General features: G+C 39.5%; 2 protein-coding genes across 3 annotated transcripts in view; one reads left to right on the forward strand and one right to left on the reverse strand.

Moving 5' to 3' along the window:
- Positions 1-2260: 2260 nt before the first annotated feature.
- ccr6b (chemokine (C-C motif) receptor 6b) lies at positions 2261-6602 on the reverse strand. The gene is made up of 2 exons (XM_034126280.1): positions 6283-6602; positions 2261-3851 (listed from the first exon to the last, which is right to left on the reverse strand). The coding sequence occupies exon 2, from the start codon at positions 3840-3842 to the stop codon at positions 2748-2750; it is 1095 nt and encodes a 364-aa protein (XP_033982171.1). The 5' UTR covers positions 3843-3851; positions 6283-6602; the 3' UTR covers positions 2261-2747.
- Positions 6603-9024: 2422 nt separating this feature from the next.
- The window catches only part of crybg1a (crystallin beta-gamma domain containing 1a), a 52204-nt gene continuing 37169 nt past the window's right edge, over positions 9025-24059 (forward strand). The window contains exon 1 of one of the 2 annotated variants that reach the window (XM_034126274.1): positions 9025-9428. In XM_034126274.1, the coding sequence (XP_033982165.1) occupies positions 9097-9428 (332 nt within the window). In that variant the 5' untranslated portion in view covers positions 9025-9096. The remainder of the gene's footprint in view (positions 9429-24059) is intronic. The other variant, XM_034126267.1, reaches the window with a different exon arrangement.

A 24059-nucleotide genomic window follows, 5' to 3' on the forward strand; every position in this document is an offset into this window, starting at 1 on the left:
GACAGAGATGCTGTATGCGAAACCAATGTGAGTTTGGAAAATTGCACAGTATAAATCTATTTTAGTATACCTCAACAATGTAATTATGATCAGTGGAAATGGCCATGACATGGGCCCTTTAAAGAAAGCCCTCAGGATTAGGGTAGGACACGTTCGAGTCTTGATTTGGATAGTGTGCCGTCGATGGGTTTCATTCCATTTCAAAGTGCTTTTTGACGCTCCGTGTAAACTTTGCGCACTGCCACTCCAACATCCAATCACAGAGCTTGAGGACTGATCACGGGGTTTGTCAAGCTAAGCACACGGGCCGTTTCTCAATCGCGAGGATGCTGGCTTGGTAGCACAGCCGAGCCGAGCATCTTGCTTCAGAAGCAAGGCAAGAATACTTCCTGGCATTCGGAAAACGAAGAGTGGAACAGGCTAGCAAGTCTGCAGGTGTGCGTCATATGAGAGGCCCCGCCTTACATCTTCCGCCACAGATTTGGAGAAATTGGTCCATGCGCAAAGCATTGTGGGGATTTTAAGGACGCGAAGTCTACCCATGTGCAGCCTCGAAATTTCCCCCAAACCAAGGACACAGCCTCTGTGGAATTCCAAGTATGCTGGAGATTGGAACAGTCCTTCGGCGGCACTCGATGACGTAGCATCCTTGAAATATTGGCTTGGAAGCCAATATCCTCGCGATTGAGAAACGGCCATGGTGTAGTCCCAAACGATAGCTGAGGATTCTGGGTAGTGTAGTGTCTTCTGCCATCCAAAAACTCCGAAAAAATATTTGTTTCTCCGAATCGAAAGGGGAAAATACAAAAGCATTATACACAATTTAAACCAATCAATGTTGTGTAATTAACAAGGATAATCTGGTGTTTTTGAGTTGATGAGTAGTGCAGATATCACTGTAAAATCAATCGACAGTAAGGAGAATACTTACTTCCGGGTGTAAAATCCTCCGTTATCCAATGGGAATGGACGCTCACATTGCTCTTTGCGTCCGTAATACAATAAAGGGGACATGATCAAATAGGAATATAATTATCTTTTAAATAACGTTAACTAAAGGGAACAATCTATTTGACACAGCTGAAGCTCTGGCCTTCCTTAAAAACTAACTAATTTAATAAAAATCACAGTTGTATTACACACAATGCACTGTTTTTGGAGAACAAAAATGATTATGAATACAAATAAAATAAAAGAAGCCTCCCGTGAGTTACTACAAGCTATAAAGTAGATTTTAAAAACGTTTTATAGAATAAAAGCTCACTGCGGGACGTTGTAGAAATGCGTGAGTGCACCACGACAAAGGAGCCTCATTCACTTTACATTAGGGTTGTTTGCGTGGTGCCGACACGTAAATGTAGCAGAGTGCGTGACTCCACCAGTACTGCGGTGTTAAGGAGTCGTGGTGGAGTCACGCATTCTGGTGAGACCAGGTTGGTTTTATTTGCATATGAGGTTCATCTGAGCTAAGTTCCATATCATTTCTGCTTGCCTCTAAATGTTCTATTATAATGTCAAATTCTTGGCTCAAAAATATCTAAATGTTCCCAAACCCAGTAAAAAGAATAAAAGTATCATGAAGACTTACTACAGAGAATCCCTCATTGGGCATACAATACTGGCCATGACCCGTACACAATGTTGCTATTGCCGAAATAAGAAAATGGACCCAATAAAATACTTCTTTAGTAAATATATTAAAGTGATGGGACACTAACACCACTAATAAGGATGTTGAAACACAACAGTGGTTCAAGATAACTGACATGGGAAGTTTTAGCTTCCACTATTTTAGTTCTTTTTTGTCATTAAATACTCAGTTGTGAACAATGCTGTTATCTGTAGCTGGTCGGCGGTAGACTGGAGCATCAATGCCTTCCATGGTATTGTTCATGTGCACCATACTGTCTCTTTTAGGACCTCTGTGGCTTTCTGTCTGTGGTCAGTGCCCCAGAAGCCTTTCACAGCTTCAAAGTGGTGGCATTTAACACAACTCACATAAAACTACAGGAAATGACTTTCATGGGTACAGATGGATTTCGAAATCTGGGTCTTTGCCCCATAAAGAGCAAATGCACTTTTTAAGACAAGTTTATCAGCTTAAGTTAAAGGGAGCGATGAAGTGGATTTTTTATATTCTTTGTTTGTATTCTTTCATTTTCTTTAAGAACAGATGGTGGCTGAATGTGTTAACCAACAATGTTTCCAAGAGAGGAGGTTAACAAACATACATGTTAATGAAATGTCTTGTTTGTCAGTATCATGCACATCAAACTTTATTTAATGCCACAAAACATTATTCATGTAATGGATAAGAGATTATATCAGTGATATCAAATTAGACTATGTTTGCAGTGCTTTATGAGAGAGGACTCAACATCTAAATCAAATTAAGTGACAATTTATGTTTTTTTTCAGACAGTGTTTAATCAGAAATTCTTACAGAATAATGCAATCAGAAACACAAAATAGTAAACAGAAAAGCTAATATGGTTCTGGAAAATATGTAGGAATAACACTTTTAAAATGTTTTTTTTAATAAAAATACTTTTTCAACATCATACATAGGAATGCAAGAGAGCAACAGGTTGAGGGTTTATTAGCTTGAGAACCCATCTTGATCATGTTATATTTGTATCTAAGCACACAGATGATTCTACCTTTGTACAGCTACGCAGAGCAGCAGCTTTGGAAAGAAGTGCAGCGTGATCATTTGCATTACTAGAAAGCTGTGTAAAACTGCAGTGTCATGCACTGAATGATGTGAAGTGGTTGGATCCCTCTGAAGAGACGCGCCCTGAAATGAAGATATCGGACGTTGCGCGTGAATTGCGTGCGGGGTAGATGTACTTCTTGCTAAAGCACCACAGGTCCATCATTATCTGCCGGAAGTGGCTCCTGAACTTCACCCCGATGAAGGCGTACAGGATGGGGTTGAGGCAGCAGTGGAGGTACGCTACGCTCCTGGAAATGGCCAGAACTTTGAGTTTAATCTTCTCCAATTCACACCTCCTCTCCGTAAAAAGAGACAGGGTGTGGTTCAGCAGAGCAGCATTGTAGGGAAGGTGGCAAATGATGAAAACCACAACAACCGCCAAAACCACGCGCACTGCCTTGTGCCTCTGGCTGCTCTGCGCCCTCAGCAAGGTGCCCACGATGCAGGAGTAGCAGAACACCATCACCAGCAGAGGCAGAAGGAAGCCGATGGCCACCTGAAGGGTGGGAACCACCACCTTTATCAGCTTTGCCGTTTCACTCTTGTCGAAAGACAGTTGACAGATCACAGAGACGGGATCGTCTGGATGTAGTTTGAACTCTTCAAAGTGCTTGGTGTAGAGCAGCGTGGGCAGAGTTAGCGCCACAGCTAACACCCAGACAGCTGAGCAGATGAGGCGGCTGTAGATCAGAGCACGAGAGCGAGCACCGAAGGACCTTCTAGCTTGAACTATAGCAACGTAGCGGTCGCAGCTAACGCACGCCAGCAGGAGCATGCCGCTGTATAGGTTGATGCTGTAGGCTGACCTCAGCACCTTGCAGGCCACGGAGCCCATTGCCCAGCTGTTCCGCTCGTTGTAGATGATGAGCGGCAGAGCCAACACGAAGATCAGGTCTGCCACGGCCACGTTGAAGAGGTAGACGTCCGTCATGGTCTTGGCTCTCTTGTAGAACATGTAGGTGGCGATTACCAGGGTGTTGCCCATCAGACCGGAGGCACAGATGATGGAGTGGATGTACGTCTCGGTGAGGACGTCCACAGGGTTGGGGTTCAGGTTGCAGGGCGCAACCACTTCGGTGAAGTTTCCGTAGTCTAGAGTGAAGTCTTCGTAGTCTGATGTCTCCATGTTTTAGATCTGGAGAAGAAAAGAAATTGCAATTTACACCAACAACTAATTATGAGGTGACTGCTATAAAAATGTTGGACATTTTATAGCAGTCACCTCATAATTAGTGATAATTAAAACAAATTTCGGTGTCACATTTTAATAGTTACAATAAGAAGATAAGATGTTGTGGTACAAATTGTAATAACGCACTTTGAATATTGCCAGTAACATTTTCAATGCAGAACTTGTATTTGTAATTGAGTATTTTTAGACTATTTTGTACTCTAACCAAGCAAAAATATCTGAATTCTCCATCCACTAGGCAACTAAATGTATTATTAATCATAACATATGACTTTACTAAAAGGTATAACAAATGTATTTATTCTTAAACTGATGAGTAATGTGCCCTAAGAAAGACTTCAGCTGGAAAGCGGTACCACCACAAATCTAGTTTATTTGCAAGGTGTGCATTACTTGGACTGGGTATGAGTCACATCACCGGTTTTTCTTCTGTTTACAGGAAAAAAGCCGGCGTTCTAGTTCAGCTCTACCTCTGGGTGTGAATGACCTTATTTCAAAAAGTGAATGCACACAATTGGAGGCAGTGAGTTGTTGCTTTGTGCTTTGTCTGATCCCAGAAGCTGATAAGATCTGTATCGTGAAGGATCTGAGATGTGTCTCTGAGCATCAGTCAGTGTACAGAGGTCACTAACATGTAGCAGGTTCACAAGAGAGGTGCACAGATCTTTGATTTTTTTTCTGACGATTCTCACAGGAAATGACCGTTTCTTTGTTTTTGTTTTTTAATTAAAAAAAAATTAGTTTACTCGTGCTGTCTTCTCCAATGTTGCCTATACCCAAGTTTAAATAAAGTAAAAACACACAAAATGTTTTTGAAGAATCCTGCATTTAAAGTTTGAAGAATTATAATCAGTGGTGGAAAATAACTTAATACATTTACTCAAATATTGTACATAATGTCTTAATTTATAATAGTACATAATAATGTATTTCTTGATTACATCATGCATTTATATTCTGAATCTTCAAAACAGCTAAATCTGTCAAACAATGAAGTGGAGTAAAAGGCACAATATTTCAAGAATTGTGAACATGTAATATAATAAGTAAAAAATCTGAGCAAATGTACTTCCTGTCTACCACTGGAGCCTAGCAAACCTAATTTTATTTGAAATAAATAATAAAATGTTTTTTGATGGGAGGCGTGTGGCGCAGTGGATAGAGCGTTGGTGTTCGGATCAAGGGAGCACAGGTTCAAACCCCACTGCAGTCAGCATGTCGTTGTGTCCCTGGGCAAGACACTTCACCCCAAATTGCTCCTGTGGGGATTGCCCACAGTATTGAGTATGTAAGTCGCTTTGGATAAAAGCGTCTAACAAGTAACATGTACAAAAAAAAAAAAAATTACACACACCAACACAGGATTTCTCCTTTATGTAAATAGAAGCGTGTGAGAAACCTGTTGCGTGCTTCCACTTACTTCTTTAAAAGCCTGATAAGGAACAGACATGACAATGTGATGATATCTCTCATTTCAGGACTCTCACTTCTCAAAAATTCCTACAGTAGATTATACATAGTAACGCACAGTAGCACGGGTCAATGAGGAAGGGATGGTTTTACACTAACAGTAGATAATTGAACGAGAAAAGATTAGCCTTTTGTTTAGAAACTCAGTATGAGAACTTCAAGAGCTCTGCATATATCGTTTCCATTTTTTACAGAACTAACAGTTCTGTAAAAGTCTGTCCTATGTGAAACTTGATTCAATAAAAACATTATACATGTTGTAAGTGAGCAATCAATCAGTGCAGTTTCAGGCTTCGTAATTCTTCAGACACACTATGTCAAGGACAAACCATGACCTTACACTTTTACACTTACGTTTATACTAAAGGATTAACACATTTAGAAACCCTAAAATAAGAGTTTGAGGAAGTACTACAATATTTTATGTAATTAAAAGTTGTTAAACCACAGTGTATAAATACTTTACTACAGATAAATGTCCTGCATTCAAAATATCCCTTATTTCAAAGTACAAAAGTATTGCATTGTAATGAACTAAAACTATTGATGCATTAGTGTCACTTTAATGTTGCAGCTAGTAAAGGGGGATCTTTAAAAAAAAAAAGGTGTATTAATCACCTTCATTTTTGGCAAATAAATGTAATGGAAACCAAATAACATTTGCTTCTAAATTGTAGTGGAGTAGAAGAATAAAGCAGCATTAAAAAGTACCTTTAAGTCAAATATATGTATCTAAGAATTGTACCTAAGCACAGTAATATAGTACATTTATTGAGTTACTGTCCACCACTGGTGAAAATACATTAAGCAGTTACCAAACTGGCTAATGTGACCAAATAAACCAAATAATGATTCATATTTACTTCTTCTATATCAAGTTATTTTCTATTCTGATCAGACTTACCTTGCAGAAAGATGATTTATTCTCTGGGTTGAGCAGAGTGAAAGAGTGAGACAAATCTTCCTCCCGGAGCTTCACCTGTGTCCAGGCTGCTTCTGAACAAAGATCAGTGGGTGGGCTGTATGTCACTAATAATGTGCGCTTTAAATATCAAAGAAGAAGGATATAGGCAAAGCTGCGTTCTCACAGGCTCTGCTGCAGTGTGAGTAAAGTGCATCAGCGATCTTCCTCCTTTCTGAAGTCACACATATAGGGACATTCCACCTGCACGCTCAGCAGATCTGTTTCTGTTGCTTCCAGGCAGCGCTCAATTCACACCGACTGCTCAGAGTCGCAACAGGTCCAGCCTTGAAGTTAAGGACAGAATTGTTTAACGACTACTTTAGATTTTTGTTTTCACTTCATCAATTACATTTTTAATAGAGTTTTACAAACTACTGAATAAAAGTTGGCTGCCCTCCCTTACTCTCACACTCTGTCTTTGATCACAGGTGTAAACTCCTGCCAACATCCTGCACACAGAAACTCTCTTTCTTCTCTCATGCCCTCAAACCTGTAGGTTTTTCGGAGAATGTGCTTCCCCTTCGCTAGACAGTTATTTTGTTATAAAACATCCATATTTTGTTTTTGCCTACGTATTATTTCTGTATTTTCTTATAGTTTGTTGTGCTTGCTCCAATTTTGTCAGTTTTACGTATTTTTGCAAACCCTGATTGAGCCTGATGAATCCTTTACAAAAAGTCAATGTTATTATTTTTGTAGCATTTACTTGTTATGTGTTTGACATGAAGTAAATATGTATTACAGTAAAATATTAGGTGCTTTTCCACAACATGACCAGCAGGTAGAGCTATTATTTCAGGAGATAGTATATCATTAACTTCCATTCTGTTGTAAAAAGTCACATCACAACTACCCATAATATGTTTATATTGACAGGATGCTAGATCTGATAACTTTTTTCAAGTTCTCATTCTCAGGCATAGAGGATCTGAACAGAGCTATTATTTATGGAACTTATCGTCTTTTTGGCCTCAGTTTAATGAGCTTCATGTGGTATTCAGGTACAATCAATGTCACTGATTCTAGGGATTTTAAGGATAAAAAGAAAAACAAATGCTTTTCTTAAAGTAAAACAGATAATATGGCAGAACGGCAGCGAGACTTCGTAGCTTGGGTTAGAACGCTGGATTCCCCACCATTTACTGATTCAAAATGAAAATAAATTGATTTATAAGAAAACATTTTCATAATCTGTACTTTTAAAGTGAATGAGAACCCAGAGTGCATACAAGGAATACAAATAGACAATGGATATGGGTTTTTTATTAACTGGCCACTGGCTTCCTGTTACACTTACAAAAGTGGCCCCTGGGCGGTAACTGTATGTTCAAACTGGGTTGAAACCCTTATTATCATAAATTCAATCTTGAAAACCATGTGGTTGAACTTGTATCACTCTCTTACATTTAGAGAAAAACACTTACATCCACACCCATATAAAGGCACCATAATCACACAGAGGGTTAAGATGTCATTAAACCAAAGTGCAGGTTTCCATCGTTGTTAGACTTAACTGCAAAGCTTGTGTTGAAATATTTAAGAGCCTGCTGCATCAAGCAATAATCTGGTTGTAAAACGTTTGCTTTCAAAATAAAAGCTTTTTATGTAAATCATCATTAAACATATACAGTATACTGTATAACATCATGTAGTGTGCTGTATACTTGTAATGCGTGGATGCTAAACATCAAGTCTCTCACCTTAAACACACAAACACTAAATTGTCACTTGCTTAACATTTAGGGTTGTAAAAGACATGCTCAAACACCAACTTAACTACTTGGGTTACCTTTTTGTTTAAATTAGTTATTACGTGTTCCCATCACCCCCAGCACTGATCATATGTTTATCCAAAATAAGTCAAATTGATTCCAACAATCCCCGGGTAAAGCATTTTTAATTCATGTTTAAATATAGGTGTTGTTGTATGATAGCGGAAACTACTTAGAACCAGCACTGGGGACCCATTTGTGGCCCCTAGTGGGTCACTATAGCCATGCCTTTCTAACTATTTCCTCCTGCTTTGATCTTTGTCTCTATTTTGAACCTCATTATGCCTGTAGCTCACACCCAGCTCCTTTAAAAGAAGCACTTCTTTATCTCAAACAAGTTTAACTGCATATTCAAGGCGATATTACGCATTCTATCATGCCTCTATAAGGACCTTCATGTAGATTATTTCTTTGCATTTTTATGAATTGGAAATGTTTCTCTTCTAATGACATCAGAACTTTTTACAAGTGAAGCATAAGGTGTTCATGCTGAGGGAGTCAATAACTTGGTTGCATTGTTCTGATTGAGTAATTACCATAAGTAATTACATCAATGTAAAAATGGAATATTATAACAAGTAGGGCAAGCTAGACTACACTTTACAATCAAACTCTGGCTCTGGGTATTTCCTGAGGAGAGCTATAAGTAGAAACATTCGATTTATATGAATCGACAGATAATCAATCAGCAACTGTTTTTGATTAAATCAGGTATTTTAGTATCATAATGATAAAAAAAATCGATAACAGTGTTTGAATCATTTTATTTTGAAGTTAATAGTCGGAAGTGTTTTATTTCTAATTCTACTGCACTTTTATCTTACCTGATGGAGCGCGCGACCGGTGTGGGCATGTCCCCTGCTGCCTCGCGGCAACTTGCTCTGCAGGTTATCCCGGTGAATCACTCCTTCAGCAGCTATAAGTAGGACAGCTCTCCTCGTGGTTATGTTTTCCTTCTCGCGCTTTCTGAATAACAGCCACCATGAGTAAGTCTAGCTCCCTGAAAGTAAAGAACTTATTTAAAATCAAATCACCTGATAAAGAAAGCAAGGAGCGGAAACAGTCCGCTTCCCTCAAAGATGTAGCAGCGTCCAGCCCCCGGGACAGGTCGGACACTCTGCCGTCAAACCTCGGTCCCTTAAGCCCGGGAGACAGCGTCACTCTGCCCGGGGATGTTTTACCCATTTCCCCGAAAGAAAAGAAGCCAAAGAGGCTGTTGTCGTTTAAGATTAAACGAAAGAAATCCAAGCAGAAAGAAGAAGCAGGAGGAGATGTGTTCTTCACTGGTGAACTGGACAGCTTCCAAAGCAACAAGTAAGAGACAAACTAGTTTATTTGTATTACATTTTTTGTTTCATGTTTTGATGCTATGGATTGGCGTTTAAGTTGATAATAAACTGATATGTAAATATGATAACCATATCATAGAGCTGCACGATTAGTCGACTAATCATTAAGTTGATTGACAGAAAAAAATAAACATCAACTGTCTTAATTGTTTTTATTCTTTAAATAAAATGTCCCTGCAAAAATAGCACAAAAAATAATACAGACAGAACGTTGCTTTTACAATTTTAAACAAGACCCCTGATCATAAAACATGTTGTCAAATATAATTACTTTATCATTTGACCATAATCACTGTTGACTCTGGGAGCTGAGGGACACAAGTGCAAAACAAAATCATACATTCTCTAATGCTAATGCCCCCCCCCCCTGAAACTCCCACATTGCCCCCCTTGCAGTCCTTTAGGTCCTGCTTTGGATACCAGAGCACCAAATAGAGATAGATGGAATCGGAGGGATGAAACCCTCTTTAATGGTCACACATGCAGAGCACACAGCACACACAGTGACATTTGTTCTCTGCATTGAACCCATCCTAGTAGATAAAAAGCTGTAGGAACTGAGGGAAGATCTGAATTGTGTGGGTAAAAACATCTCACATAGCAACCGTTTCCCCCCTGGCACCAAATCAACCACCGTGGCAGTGAGCTGTGGCTGCAGCTAGTTTAGTCAAGTTTGAAAATTGCAGAGAGCGGTAAACAGTTACAGCGAGGAGGGCGTGCAGCTGAACTGTCACGCAGGACACGAGATGCTGTTGTGTTCCTTGCATTTTTACATGTTTGGGCTTCACTCCGTGGGAAGTTGTAGAAAGTGTTTGTGAAACACCAACTGACCCCATTCTGGTGCTCTTGGGTGAGGCATTTGACTGATAACCGTTCAATCATCTATGGCCGACAGTGAAAGACTGTGGCAGATCCTTGATGGGAACATGGATAAGAAGTAAATATTCACTCTGAGTCACTCTTCCCCTGGATGAATCAAAGATTCAAACTAAAAGATTGGTTAACCTCAAGCGGTCACAATAATGATAGACATTCACATCTTAAGGACTTTATTTATACCAGATATTTCCAGTCCTTTTTTATTTTTGATCTATCTATCCCTTCTACCTCTATTTATGAAGATTATTAGAGTGTAAAAAAGTAAATCAGAGAAGCACATTTTCTACTCTAACGCTGAGATCAAATTATTGTTGGTTAAAATATTCAACATAAAGTTAAAATATCGAGAGGGAAATCAACTGCCTTGCTCCATTGAATAAGGTAAAAGGAGCGACTAAACGCATGCCAAATTGTGAATATCCTTGCGTTTGTGTGACTTCTACTTTCAACAAATGTAGTTTGACTTAATTCTGTCATTTCCCCTTATCCCTGGCCCCATTTCTCTTCCATAAGATCAACGTGCACCCAAACCAGTTTGTTGATGAGATCTGTTGCCTCTGACTCAGGTGTTTTTCTCACAGGCGGTCGGGCTAACGTACAGTGACAGATGCTATTATGATATGAGAAGAGCAAGCATTGCATAACATTCAATGGTGAAATGAAAAACCAGCCCTGCAGGTGTTAGTTAGTCCTTCTTCTGTCCATTTATATCTGACTCATTGAAGTTGGTGTTGTAATCTTGTCTGGATCATCAGAGTAAATATGACTTCAGGAAACAGGACATGTGACGCATCAGAAAAAGATAACTGACTCCCTCATGACAATGATATGTCTTCTCCTATCAGCTTGATTCTGAATAATACTTGTTTTGTGTTGTGAGAGCCTTGGTGCATCACATGAATGTTCCCTGAACTCATCAGTCACATGCATCAGGGTAAAAGACGACTTGCTGTGGTGGCTAAGGCTGTTAGGGCTCACCTGTTCACCATGGCCTTTGACCCCTAACCCATCACAGTCCCCCTGCTTCCACTCCTACTGCTATTTAATGTTTACTTTATTATTTGCCCCTTTTGTTTGTTTGTTCACCATGTAAAGCGGCCTTGGGTCCCTTGAAAGGCACTATACACATTTGATCTATTATTAGAAGAAGTGTAAAAAACGCAGAAAGACTGGAGAGACCAACATCAACTTCCACGACACAGAGGATTGTATTGTATTATCAGCCAGACAACTTCTTAATCACACAAACAAGTATTACAACATAGAGTAGATCATAAAAGACCACAGCCAATGTAGTTATTTCTAAAACAACCATGTAAGCTTTGTCCACTTTCTGAAGAGTTCTCCTAGGTCCAACAGACATCTCTCTTTGTTTGTCTTCCTTGTTTACACTGCTTGCTAAGTGGAGGGGGAACTAATTCACACATTAAACTAACTAACCTAGTAATCTTGGGGGAAATATTTTAGGGTTAGGGTGCACTGTCGTGCAAGAAAGACTTGCACGATAGTCTTTCTTCTCTGACATCATTGCCAAAAACAAAAACAACGCACGTGCCTTGTTTGCTACCGTCGACAGACTAACTAACCCCCCAGTGTCAGTAGCCTCTGAATTTCTATCCACCAGGGCATGCAATGATTTTGCCTCCTTCTTCAGACAAAATTCAGATAATTAGACAAGCAGTCAGTGCCTCTGCATCAGGTACAGCAAATGTGTTGTCCCTGTGTCCACCTAAAATCAATTCAAACACCATGACACAATTCCATCAGATTAATGATAAAAACCTAGAGGACATTAATCAACTTCTGAAATCCTCCTCCTGCTGCCTTGATATTATTCCAACAGGGTTTTTCAAAGATGTTTTTCATTGCATGGCCTCAGATCTACTTCACATAGTAAACAAGTCTCTTTACTCAGGTGTTTTTCCACAGGCCCTGAAAACTGCAGTCATTAAACCGCTCTTAAAAAAGAATAATCTAGATGCTTCAGAAATGAACAACTACAGGCCCATATCAAACCTGCCATTTCTAGGTAAAATCATTGAAAAAGTATTTGTTTTCAATGATTTTGAAACCTGCAGGTTTCTGGGAGTTTGTTCCAGATATTTGGAGCATAATAACTGAATGCTGCTTCTCCATGTTTAGTTCTGACTCTGGGGACAGAAAGCTGACCAGTCCCTGAAGACCTGAGAGTTCTGGATGGTTCATAATTTAGCAGTAGGTCAGACATGTATTTTGGGCCTAAACCATTCAAAGCTTTATAAACCAGCAGCAATATTTTAGTAACACTGAGGGATTAGAAACAGTTCTGAGAGTCTGTGTTTGTGGTCCGATTGGTGCTAGGGTACATGCTTTGTTTCTCTCTTTTGCAGCAATATTTTTAAAAAGTCTGTCTGCGAAAAAAAAGAAAAGCCAATAGCTTCACTCGATGACTTCCAAACAAAGTGTAGATGAAAGCTCTTGCAGTCTTCCAAAATACCTTATCCAGCAGACAGATATACCTGTCCCACCCTTTGAGCAGAGGCTACAGATTCCTGCCTTTCCTAGACAATCCCTAAGGTGAGGGTGTGGAGTTTAAAAGCAAAAAGGAACAAGTCAACATTTTTGTGGCTGTGGTCCCACATCAATAATGCAATCATTCATACCTTGTTTAATCAAGATGATCTTTGGCCACTCTAAATTAATATCTGCTAAGATTATTCTTTCTATTTCTTTCTTTTCTTTGCGACACTTTCCCACTGAAAATCTAAAGTTTAATCACGCTACGTTTAAAACATCTATTATTTAGACAATAGCACTGTGTTTGCCGAAATACCCGTCTGCCACTGTACGATTTCTATTTGGTTCAATTCAGGGGCCTGCAACTGATAAAGTCGAAGTAAATGTAAACATGTGTTGTATTGTTCATCACTATCAAATAAACCACTAACTACTATACCAGTCACTGTCACACTCGCTTTCTATATTGACCAAACACTCTGCAACATTTAGTGGCCTGAACCATTCATTAATAAGTCTGTTTATCATCGTTTCACTTTGCATCGATGATACTGATCGATGGATCGTTACACCCCACCTACTGTAGTTCACATCCGCCTGAGTTAACCAGGTTGAACTGAACCCTGGAGTGTTTTAACCCCCTGGTGCGATCTGGCCCATTCTCTTTCACCAGTGTAGTATATAGGAATTAGATAGCTAACTGGCCAGCAGCTATATGAGTAACATTTTTGAATAAGCTTTTTCCACTGACTATTTTCAAACCTCGGAAAAGCACATCCTTTCCGACACTGTTGAGTCATACAGAAATCCAACATCCACCGCATTTTATTTTATTTACAATTTCTGTTTGCCTTTGGAAACTCAAACTGGATCAGTTGGAAAATGTAAACCATGTGTCATCCTTCCATTGGTTTAATTAAAAAACTGGGCCGTTAGGTGTGAACCCACGCAGAGCAACTCAATGATACCACCTGTAGTCTGTGTGTATTTGATAAGCTCAACTCCTATCGTCCCCAGGGCACAACGTCTTTAGTTAGCTCTGATGATTCTACCACCACAGTGTTTTTCAGAAATTTGGCTTGAGTTGATACAATTAATCAGTTCTCAAGACATCCCTAGTGCATGACATGTTGAGAGAAGCCATGGACTGACTGAAATGCGCTGTGACTCCCTGATATATACAGTATGCACACCTGTTCTCACCTGCTCATTCACATGCAAACAAACACTAGACACCAGGTCTCAGAGCATTGGGAGCCACATGGACCAGGCTGAGAGCTTTACTGTTGATTTCCTCCAGGCAATGGGAATACTTGTATAAGCAAATGCAACCATAAGTAACTTATGTAATGGAACGTAATATCATCGACTTGAGAAAAACATTGACACACATTCCCCAATGTTCCACATTAATGAGATTAGATAAAGAAAAAGTTTTAAGCACCGTGCCACAAACAGTACTTATGTGTTAAAATGGCCAAGGCCTGGTTTGAGTGCAATCCACATACATAGGTTTATATAAGACTAGCTTAACTGCTTTGGTGAGTAGTTCAGTGCCCAGTGTGTCAACCCATTCTCGTCATCTCATCACATATGGATGCTTTGTCAGGACCCCCCTTGACTTTCCAATGCATTGTGTAGACCTATGAAAATATTATGCTTTACAATGGTGCTCAACTGGCTCGCAGTAAATGATTGGTTAACCAAAATACTCGACTTGGTCTAAGTTTTCTCCGTCTTACTACATCCCCACACTCCTGGACCACTTGGTCTGAGCGACTAATAACGCTACGGATGGGTTTACACTGTAAGGGTGAAAAAAAACAGTCTATCTTTGTCAGTTTTGGGGCTTGGCTAAATGTTCAACCAACCAGCCACGTTTACAGTTGTTTAAATGTGTTATGGGTAATCAAAAAATGTTGCAACTGCAGGAAACAAATGTCTCTGGAATCAGTTTTCTTTTCTCTCCAAAAAAGAGGTAGAACAAATCGTTCTAATTGAATGAAAATGAACTTGTGGTAGTGCGATAATCATGGACCACACCAATCTCTTTCATTTTTAACTCAAATACCTATCTATAATGTTCGTGACTGCATCTTGCACTGTTGTGATGCTGTTGTGTTGACAGAATCTGTCCACAGATAGCAATATACCTGGCAAAGTTCCACAAACTGCATTTGTTGTGGTTGCAGCTGCAGTGGGTATATCCAGGGTCACATTTTGCCATGATGACAATAACAGAATATTGAAAAGGATACTAGCCACATGCTGTCGTAGCTGGTAAATATTAGCCTGTTGAGTGCCGTCTATATCAAATATGAGTTTGAGAGATATTGCTGGGGGAAGGAGGCACGCAGGCACGGTAAAGAAGGTGTGTAATCTTTTAATCCTAGATATGTTCTTTAGGTGATAGTAGGCTGATGTAGTAACTGTTTTAATGTGACTGTTGAAACTCAGGTCAGAGTCCATGACTACACCTAGATTTCTGGCTCTATCTGTTGTTTTGAACATTGCAGACTGAAGCTCAGCGCTAACTTTTATACGTTCTGCCTTGGCTCCAAAAACCATTTCCTCAGTTTTATCTTTGTTTGATTGGAGAAAGTAGAACGTTTTAAAGCACATTTTTAAAACTGGAATCCAGCAAATTCCGTGTTTCGTGTACGGTTTACCTTTATACTACACAGACTAAAAACTGATACCAACATCTTGCCACAAACAGGAAGGGTGTGTTAGTTTTAAATGTTGTATTGTTCCCTTAATATTTGAGGTCTCTATAATGACTTAATACAAAATGCAACATATCGGTGTGCAATTCTGTAGCTGATACTCCAGTCTTTCCACATCTTTAGCCTGTGGTGTTTATTTAAGCTAGTAGTTCAGTAACATAAACTCAACTGCATATGAAATAGAGGAAACAGGGTTAGTTTTTCACCTGTCATTCAAGTATTCATTCAAGGAGAATCAGTGACACACTTTATTCACACTTACTGTAAAACCAAAGTGTGCATTTTATTTATGCATCTCAACAAACTGTCAACTTTTTCATTATGCAACTTCAAGACCGTAAACCTCTCTATGTGTTCTCTGTTCCAGCGTTTCATCACCTGCTGAGTCAGTTTAAACAGTATTAAGCAAACATACACACCTGGTGGATTCAGGTATATTCCCTATATTGTGTAAACTGAAAACGGATACATCATCACGCTATACCTTGTCACTGTTTGCAAGAGGATGAAATCATTCAGTTTGAGGCAGGTTTCAGCTGTCACGTTATCATTGAAAGAAATGTATGATATCATTACATTACATGCTACTTGTTAGATGCTTTTATCCAAAGCGACTTACATACTCAATACTGTGGGCAATCCCCACAGGAGCAATTTGGGGTGAAGTGTCTTTCCCAGGGACACAACGACATGCTGACTGCAGTGGGGTTTGAACCTGTGCTCCCTTGATCCGAACACCAACGCTCTATCCACTGCGCCACACGCCTCCCATCACAGCTCTTTAGAATTTCCGGGCCTGTGACTTGTTGGAATCTGACCAGTATAACACCTGAAGTATTTCAAGTACTGAGGGAACACCTGAGAGAAAGTACAGCCTGTTCAAACTCACTGATAACACTGAGGGATTAGAAACAGTTCTGAGAGTCTGTGTTTGTGGTCCGATTGGTGCTAGGGTACATGCTTTGTTTCTCTCTTTTGCAGCAATATTTTTAAAAAGTCTGTCTGCGAAAAAAAGAAAAGCCAATAGCTTCACTAGATGACTTCCAAACAAAGTGTAGATGAAAGCTCTTGCAGTCTTCCAAAATACCTTATCTAGCAGACAGATATACCTGTCCCACCCTTTGAGCAGAGGCTACAGATTCCTGCCTTTCCTAGACAATCCCTAAGGTGAGGGTGTGGAGTTTAAAAGCAAAAAGGAACAAGTCAACATTTTTGTGGCTGTGGTCCCACATCAATAATGCAATCATTCATACCTTGTTTAATCAAGATGATCTTTGGCCACTCTAAATTAATATCTGCTAAGATTATTCTTTCTATTTCTTTCTTTTCTTTGCGACACTTTCCCACTGAAAATCTAAAGTTTAATCACGCTACGTTTAAAACATCTATTATTTAGACAATAGCACTGTGTTTGCCGAAATACCCGTCTGATTTCTATTTGGTTCAATTCAGGGGCCTGCAACTGATAAAGTCGAAGTAAATGTAAACATGTGTTGTATTGTTCATCACTAACAAATAAACCACTAACTACTATACCAGTCACTGTCACACTCGCTTTCTATATTGACCAAACACTCTGCAACATTTAGTGGCCTGAACCATTCATTAATAAGTCTGTTTATCATCGTTTCACTTTGCATCGATGATACTGATCGATGGATCGTTGGATCGATGGATCTGGCCCATTCTCTTTCACCAGTGTAGTATATAGGAATTAGATAGCTAACTGGCCAGCAGCTATATGAGTAACATTTTTGAATACGCTTTTTCCACTGACTATTTTCAAACCTCGGAAAAGCACATCCTTTCCGACACTGTTGAGTCATACAGAAATCCAACATCCACCGCATTTTATTTTATTTACAATTTCTGTTTGCCTTTGGAAACTCAAACTGGATCAGTTGGAAAATGTAAACCATGTGTCATCCTTCCATTGGTTTAATTAAAAAACGGGGCCGTTAGGTGTAAACCCACGCAGAGCAACTCAATGATACCACCTGTAGTCTGTGTGTATTTGATAAGATCAACTCCTATCGTCCCCAGGGCACAACGTCTTTAGTTAGCTCTGATGATTCTACCACCACAGTGTTTTTCAGAAATTTGGCTTGAGTTGATACAATTAATCAGTTCTCAAGACATCCCTAGTGCATGACATGTTGAGAGAAGCCATGGACTGACTGAAATGCGCTGTGACTCCCTGATATATACAGTATGCACACCTGTTCTCACCTGCTCATTCACATGCAAACAAACACTAGACACCAGAGGCCTGTACTACGAAGCCGGATTTTCCCTTTGCCGGCTGACTTCAGGGAAAACTCGGGCTTTCCGGTCCTACGACGCTGGTTCTCTTTTTAGCGGGCTAGATCTCCATGGTAACTTATGCTGAGCGGCTAACCTCCTCGGGAGGAGGTTAGGTTGCAGGCTAAGAGATCAACTCAGTGAAAGCACTGCCTGCTGACCAATCAGAGCTCCGTGTGCGGAGTTTAAAGCTATCAAGTCATATTACAGGATAGAGGAAATACAGAAAAACTGCCGTTGCAGGAAAGACGGCCGGCAAAAATCAACTGACTGTGTGAACGTGAAAATTAATAGAATATCCCCTCCCATCTTCAGAGCAATCTGACTATTATAACATTAGCGTTAAGAAAGCTTACTTAAATATCTGCCACGACATTAGTAACCGGATCAGAGTAACATTAAGTACAGTCCGCGGCACTGTGAGTGCAGACGTAGATGTGTCCCATTATCATTCATATCATATCACATCATAATGTATCATATATTTCCTTATCTGAGTCAGCTTCTTGAGCCGTATCTGGCCGTGCAACACTCACAGTGTCACATACTGTATGCAGAAGTATTATTTTAAGCAACACATTAAGTTGACGAAACACTCGAGTCAAATGTAATTAAAGTCAGATCCACTCGTGTCTTGGACGGGGCAGTGATATCATAAACCTGTTAATGTACGCATTCAAACGCTTTTTCTTTTACCAGCTGTATTCACTATTCTATGTGGCTTTTATCCTGGATAAAGTGTTTAAGTCATGGATGTTTAAAGTTTAACTTCTTCATATTTGACTAATATTAAAGTTCACTTTTCATTCAGGAAGTATGACGCTGTGCTGTCAGTACGATTGTCCATGTTTGAGATTGGTCGAATGCTCCAAATACCACCCCTTTCATGTGAACGCGCACCTAACTAGATAGGACACGGCTGGCTTGAGCGATCCACTTGATAACCAGCGTCGTAGTACAGCTTAGCTAGAGCGCGTATGTTTTGGATTGGGCCAACCGGCTAACTCAAACATATCCAGGTTAGGAAAATCCGGTTTCGTAGTACAGGCACCAGGTCTCAGAGCATTGGGAGCCACATGGACCAGGCTGAGAGCTTTACTGTTGATTTCCTCCAGGCAATGGGAATACTTGTATAAGCAAATGCAACCATAAGTAACTTATGTAATGGAACGTAATATCATCGACTTGAGAAAAACATTGACACACATTCTCCAATGTTCCACATTAATGAGATTAGATAAAGAAAAAGTTTTAAGCACCATGCCACAAACAGTACTTATGTGTTAAAATGGCCAAGGCCTGGTTTGAGTGCAATCCACATACATAGGTTTATATAAGACTAGCTTAACTGCTTTGGTGAGTAGTTCAGTGCCCAGTGTGTCAACCCATTCTCGTCATCTCATCACATATGGATGCTTTGTCAGGACCCCCTTGACTTTCCAATGCATTGTGTAGACCTATGAAAATATTATGCTTTACAATGGTGCTCAACTGGCTCGCAGTAAATGATTGGTTAACGTTTTTAATTCTAAAACTAAAAAACTCGACTTGGTCTAGGTTTTTTCCGTCTTAGTACTACATCCCCACACTCCTGGACCACTTGGTCTGAGCGACTAATAACGCTACGGATGGGTTTACACTGTAAGGGTGAAAACAACTGTGTGTGTGTGGTGGTGTGTGTGTGTGTGTGTGTGTGTGTGTGGTGTGTGTGTGTGTGTGTGTGTGTGTGTGTGTGTGTGTGTGTGTGTGTGTGTGTGTGTGTGTGTGTGTGTGTGTGTGTGTGTGTGTGTGTGTGTGTGTGTGTGTGTGTGTGTGTGTGTGGGGTCAACAGAGGGAGAAAGAGTGATTGTGTTTGCAATTTTGCAAAACATAAAGAATTGGAAAGAGTTGATGAGCAGTGCACTTCTTATGTTCTTTTGTTTGATTGAGATCTAGTTCATTACCCTACCTGTGCTCTGCTACTGTTCTTTGCTCTACTTACAGTATCTTCACGGGAATGCAGTCAGCCAGCAGTACGTTTGACCGGTTACATTTCATGGAGGATCAGATGATAAATAAAGATTTACTGTTTGACAGTTGCAGTTTATGGCAAATGCTTAAACAACAGGTTCAACTTCCTGAGAAAAGAACACGTGGCCTTTAAAGCAGGGAACTGTAGTCACATGTTCAACCAACCAGCCACGTTTACAGTTGTTTAAATGTGTTATGGGTAATCAAAAAATGTTGCAACTGCAGGAAACAAATGTCTCTGGAATCAGTTTTCTTTTCTCTCCAAAAAAGAGGTAGAACAAATCGTTCTAATTGAATGAAAATGAACTTGTGGTAGTGCGATAATCATGGACCACACCAATCTCTTTCATTTTTAACTCAAATACCTATCTATAATGTTCGTGACTGCATCTTGCACTGTTGTGATGCTGTTGTGTTGACAGAATCTGTCCACAGATAGCAATATACCTGGCAAAGTTCCACAAACTGCATTTGTTGTGGTTGCAGCTGCAGTGGGTATATCCAGGGTCACATTTTGCCATGATGACAATAACACAATATTGAAAAGGATACTAGCCACATGCTGTCGTAGCTGGTAAATATTAGCCTGTTGAGTGCCGTCTATATCAAATATGAGTTTGAGAGATATTGCTGGGGGAAGGAGGCACGCAGGCACGGTAAAGAAGGTGTGTGCTGCAGGGAGGGTTGGGAGAGAAAACAAATGAGTTCACTCACGTGTAAAGGATGTCGCTTCAGCGAGCAGGCTGTAAAATGTGCTGTTTGTTTGAACTGTTTGGAGAGATATTTTTGAAACGGCTTTGGGTGGGGTTAAGAAGTGTCTTATCTCTTTACAGAAAATGTAGATAAAATCTGCATCTGTGAAGTTATGTTTTGATGCTCACACATCTCCTACAAAACTGGCCAAACGACTTAGATTTGCAAAGGTTTTATCCTTATTACTGAGGAATGTGGATTGTCCTTCTGTCACCCTACAGAGTGATTGACAGTTGCATCTAAATAATAATGTTCTAATCTCTTCTTCCTCCCTCTTTATTGTAACTGACAGATCTGTTCTCAGCGATATGAGAAGGCATTTCATCATACCTGTCATAGACTACATTGCTAGCGTAGACCTGCAGTCTCTAAAGCCTCTCAAAGAATTCCTCACTCAAACATGTTTAGATTTTTGTATTGCAGGCCTCGGTCAACAGGAATATGAGATGGGATTGCCAATATGGCCAAAAGCTTATATTACGGTTTATGTAATTTGACATCACGGTAACGGTATATATAACAATACAGAATTCATCTTTAATTAAAAAATCCGTTTAAAATAACCAAACCACAGCGTCTGAACAGCTTGTTTTCTTCAGAGGAAGGCAATTAAACTAAATTAGAGTTTACTTATGAGTAAATGTTCGTATGCATTTTGTGCGTGTAGCTTATCATATATCCAAAGCACCTAAATGGTAAATGTAAAATCAGTTCTTAAAATCTGAAAAAATTCACCAAGGCATAATGGGTGAAAGAATTTTAAAACACCCAATTGCCATATTTGTGTCAAATACATTTTTTTGATCACAGAATCATTATTCAGTCAAATCGAAACACACAGGCATGAAAAGCATATATTTTTAGGTCTATACAGAATGTAACTTCAATATAATAAAAACATGACACAAAACATCAGGCCTATATGGAAGTGCATTAGGGCCTCATTGCAAACAGGAACTGCTAAGAGTTTATTTGAAATCTTTGCACTAATATTAACAAATACTGTTAAGGCTTAAAAGGTTGGCCATAGTGTCTTTGAAGCCACCTGTCATGGAGAAAACTGTTCTGAAAAGCTGAACTCTGACTATTATTTACTAGAACTAGAGTTTGGTTTATAATTAGATATACACTGAGCCTGCAAATGTAGCATCCGATTAATTACCTGAACCCAAATAACTCAATTGTTTACATTGGGCTGTTTGATTCAACAGGTCTGAAAGAAACTAATGAATCACTGGACACGTTCGATCAGCCTTTACTTTAAACAGGTCCAATGACAAAGGTATTACATAAGTGTTACTCCTAAGTATAGCTATTGGATAAGCCAGGTCTACGTGGAGCCAGTTTAATACTGTACTCTGTTGGCCTCGTTAGCCATTGAGATTGTTTAGTCATTCAAGTTGTGCAGGATATTAATGACCGTTTGCTATTATTCTGTATAAGGCAGTGTTTTCATTTTTACTTTCATTAAACTAAATAATGAAAGTGGAATGCACAAGTTGAATAATGTTACAGAAACATGCACATGTCTGCATATAGTTATAGTTATATGTTGCATAACTGTACATTTGTCTTTCTGTCAATATTAGCATGCTGGATAGATTTTGACATGTGATAGTGGCTGCGTGTTAACTCCAGCACAAACACCCTTTTGTTGCACTTCTGTATTGCAATAGGCCCTCAAACAAAAACACATCCATTCACATGTGAAAAGGTGAGGGAGCAGCAAATAGGCAGGTATAACTAAAGTAAACATGCCCTGGCTTTGGTCCTCAAACTAACACTGTTGTTGAACCTGTGTGCATCTATTAATTGGTGGGTTTAAACACGTAGATGTAGTTTATTGTCACTAGAGGTAAATCAAATGAAAGACAGAGGATGGAGTTTGGTGGCGTTGTTGGCATTTGTCATTGTCAGACAGTCAGCTTCTTGTTGTTGTTGTCACTGTCATTCTATGTAGTTCAGGAGGTTGTTACTCCGGGAGATAAACGATCTGTTCCTCCTCTTCAAAACAAACACATCATGTGTTTAAAACCTGTAAACACAGTTGTTAAAGAAGTTTCATGTTTTAATTCAGGGTGAACAGGGACACATGACGGATGGGCTAAATACAGGCTAACCGCTAACATTTGCAAATCTGTTCCTTTGACATAATCCTTCTGAATTGAGACTTTCATGAGGTTTTTTAAAGGGATATAAATGATTCCCAGTCTCCTCCTTGCCAAATCAAACGGATCATGTGATACAACCTGGTAAAAACTCTGAATAAAGCCATTTTAGGTTCAAACTATTTGATTTCCTAGGCAAGAGGCCTAGCCACCGCAAAGGTTAGCTTAGCTTGTTTCTCTAATACATTTGAATCCAGACGTCCTTCTAAATCAGGCTTGCCAACTTTGGGTACCTGGCTGGAGTGAGATTTTGATATCATGGGTTTAATTACACATATGCGCACTAAATAACTGCTATCGTGTCAGTAGCGGGACCTTAGCATATATATAGGATATATATACAATATATACAAATACACAATAATGGACACAGACTATAAAGGGCACAACGTTTCATTCATTAATGAAAGTCAAACACATGTTTGTTTCCACTGTTTTATTGTGTGCCTGTTGCGATACGCAAATAATTGCCTTATCGTACGATAAATAAAAATGAACTCGATAAAATGCCATTTACATGAGGATGTGACTAGCAGTTTGAAAGGATGTACTTGAATTATTATTATATATTATCATTATGTCAGTGGTCTAAAATGGTCTTACAACGGTGCCGACAATATTATCGTTTATCGCAATAATTTCCGGGAAAATGTATCCAACAAAATTAATTATCGTGAGAGGCCAAACACACACACACAAACAAATCTACAGACTTACTCCAAACTGCCAAATATATTAATTAACACACTCTCACTCTCATACTCTTTGACTCTATTTTGACCTAGTAGAACAATAAGCAGCAGACTTTTACTTTTTTATCCTTTCTGCTGGATCTTAGATCATCTGCGCATGCGCAATACGGGTCGGGGATTGACCAACCGGCTCCCACTGCTCTGCTGTCTGTTAACGTTGTTAAGAGTGGTGGGGGCGGATCGACAGCTTGAGCAGCTGTCAACTCAACATTGTAAATAACCAACCAAAAACGATCGCCGGTTCATCTTGTTTTTGGCGTGAGAATAGTTTGGGCAGCGTGAGAGCGTGAGATTGAGAGTGAAAGCGTGTGTCACACGCCAGATGCGTGAGAGTTGGCAACCCTGTTCTAAATTCCTTTATCCGATAAATGTAAATTGAAAAAGACCAAGTAGGTTCACAACTTAACAACATATAAAATATAGGTCTAGTTTTTTTCAGACATTTTGAAGAGGGAATTTGACTTATTTTACCTTTAAATTAAGAAGCTAATAGCCTATACAACAAACTGCT

Source organism: Trematomus bernacchii, unplaced genomic scaffold (assembly GCF_902827165.1).
Source record: "Trematomus bernacchii unplaced genomic scaffold, fTreBer1.1, whole genome shotgun sequence".
Lineage (NCBI taxonomy): Eukaryota > Metazoa > Chordata > Actinopteri > Perciformes > Nototheniidae > Trematomus > Trematomus bernacchii.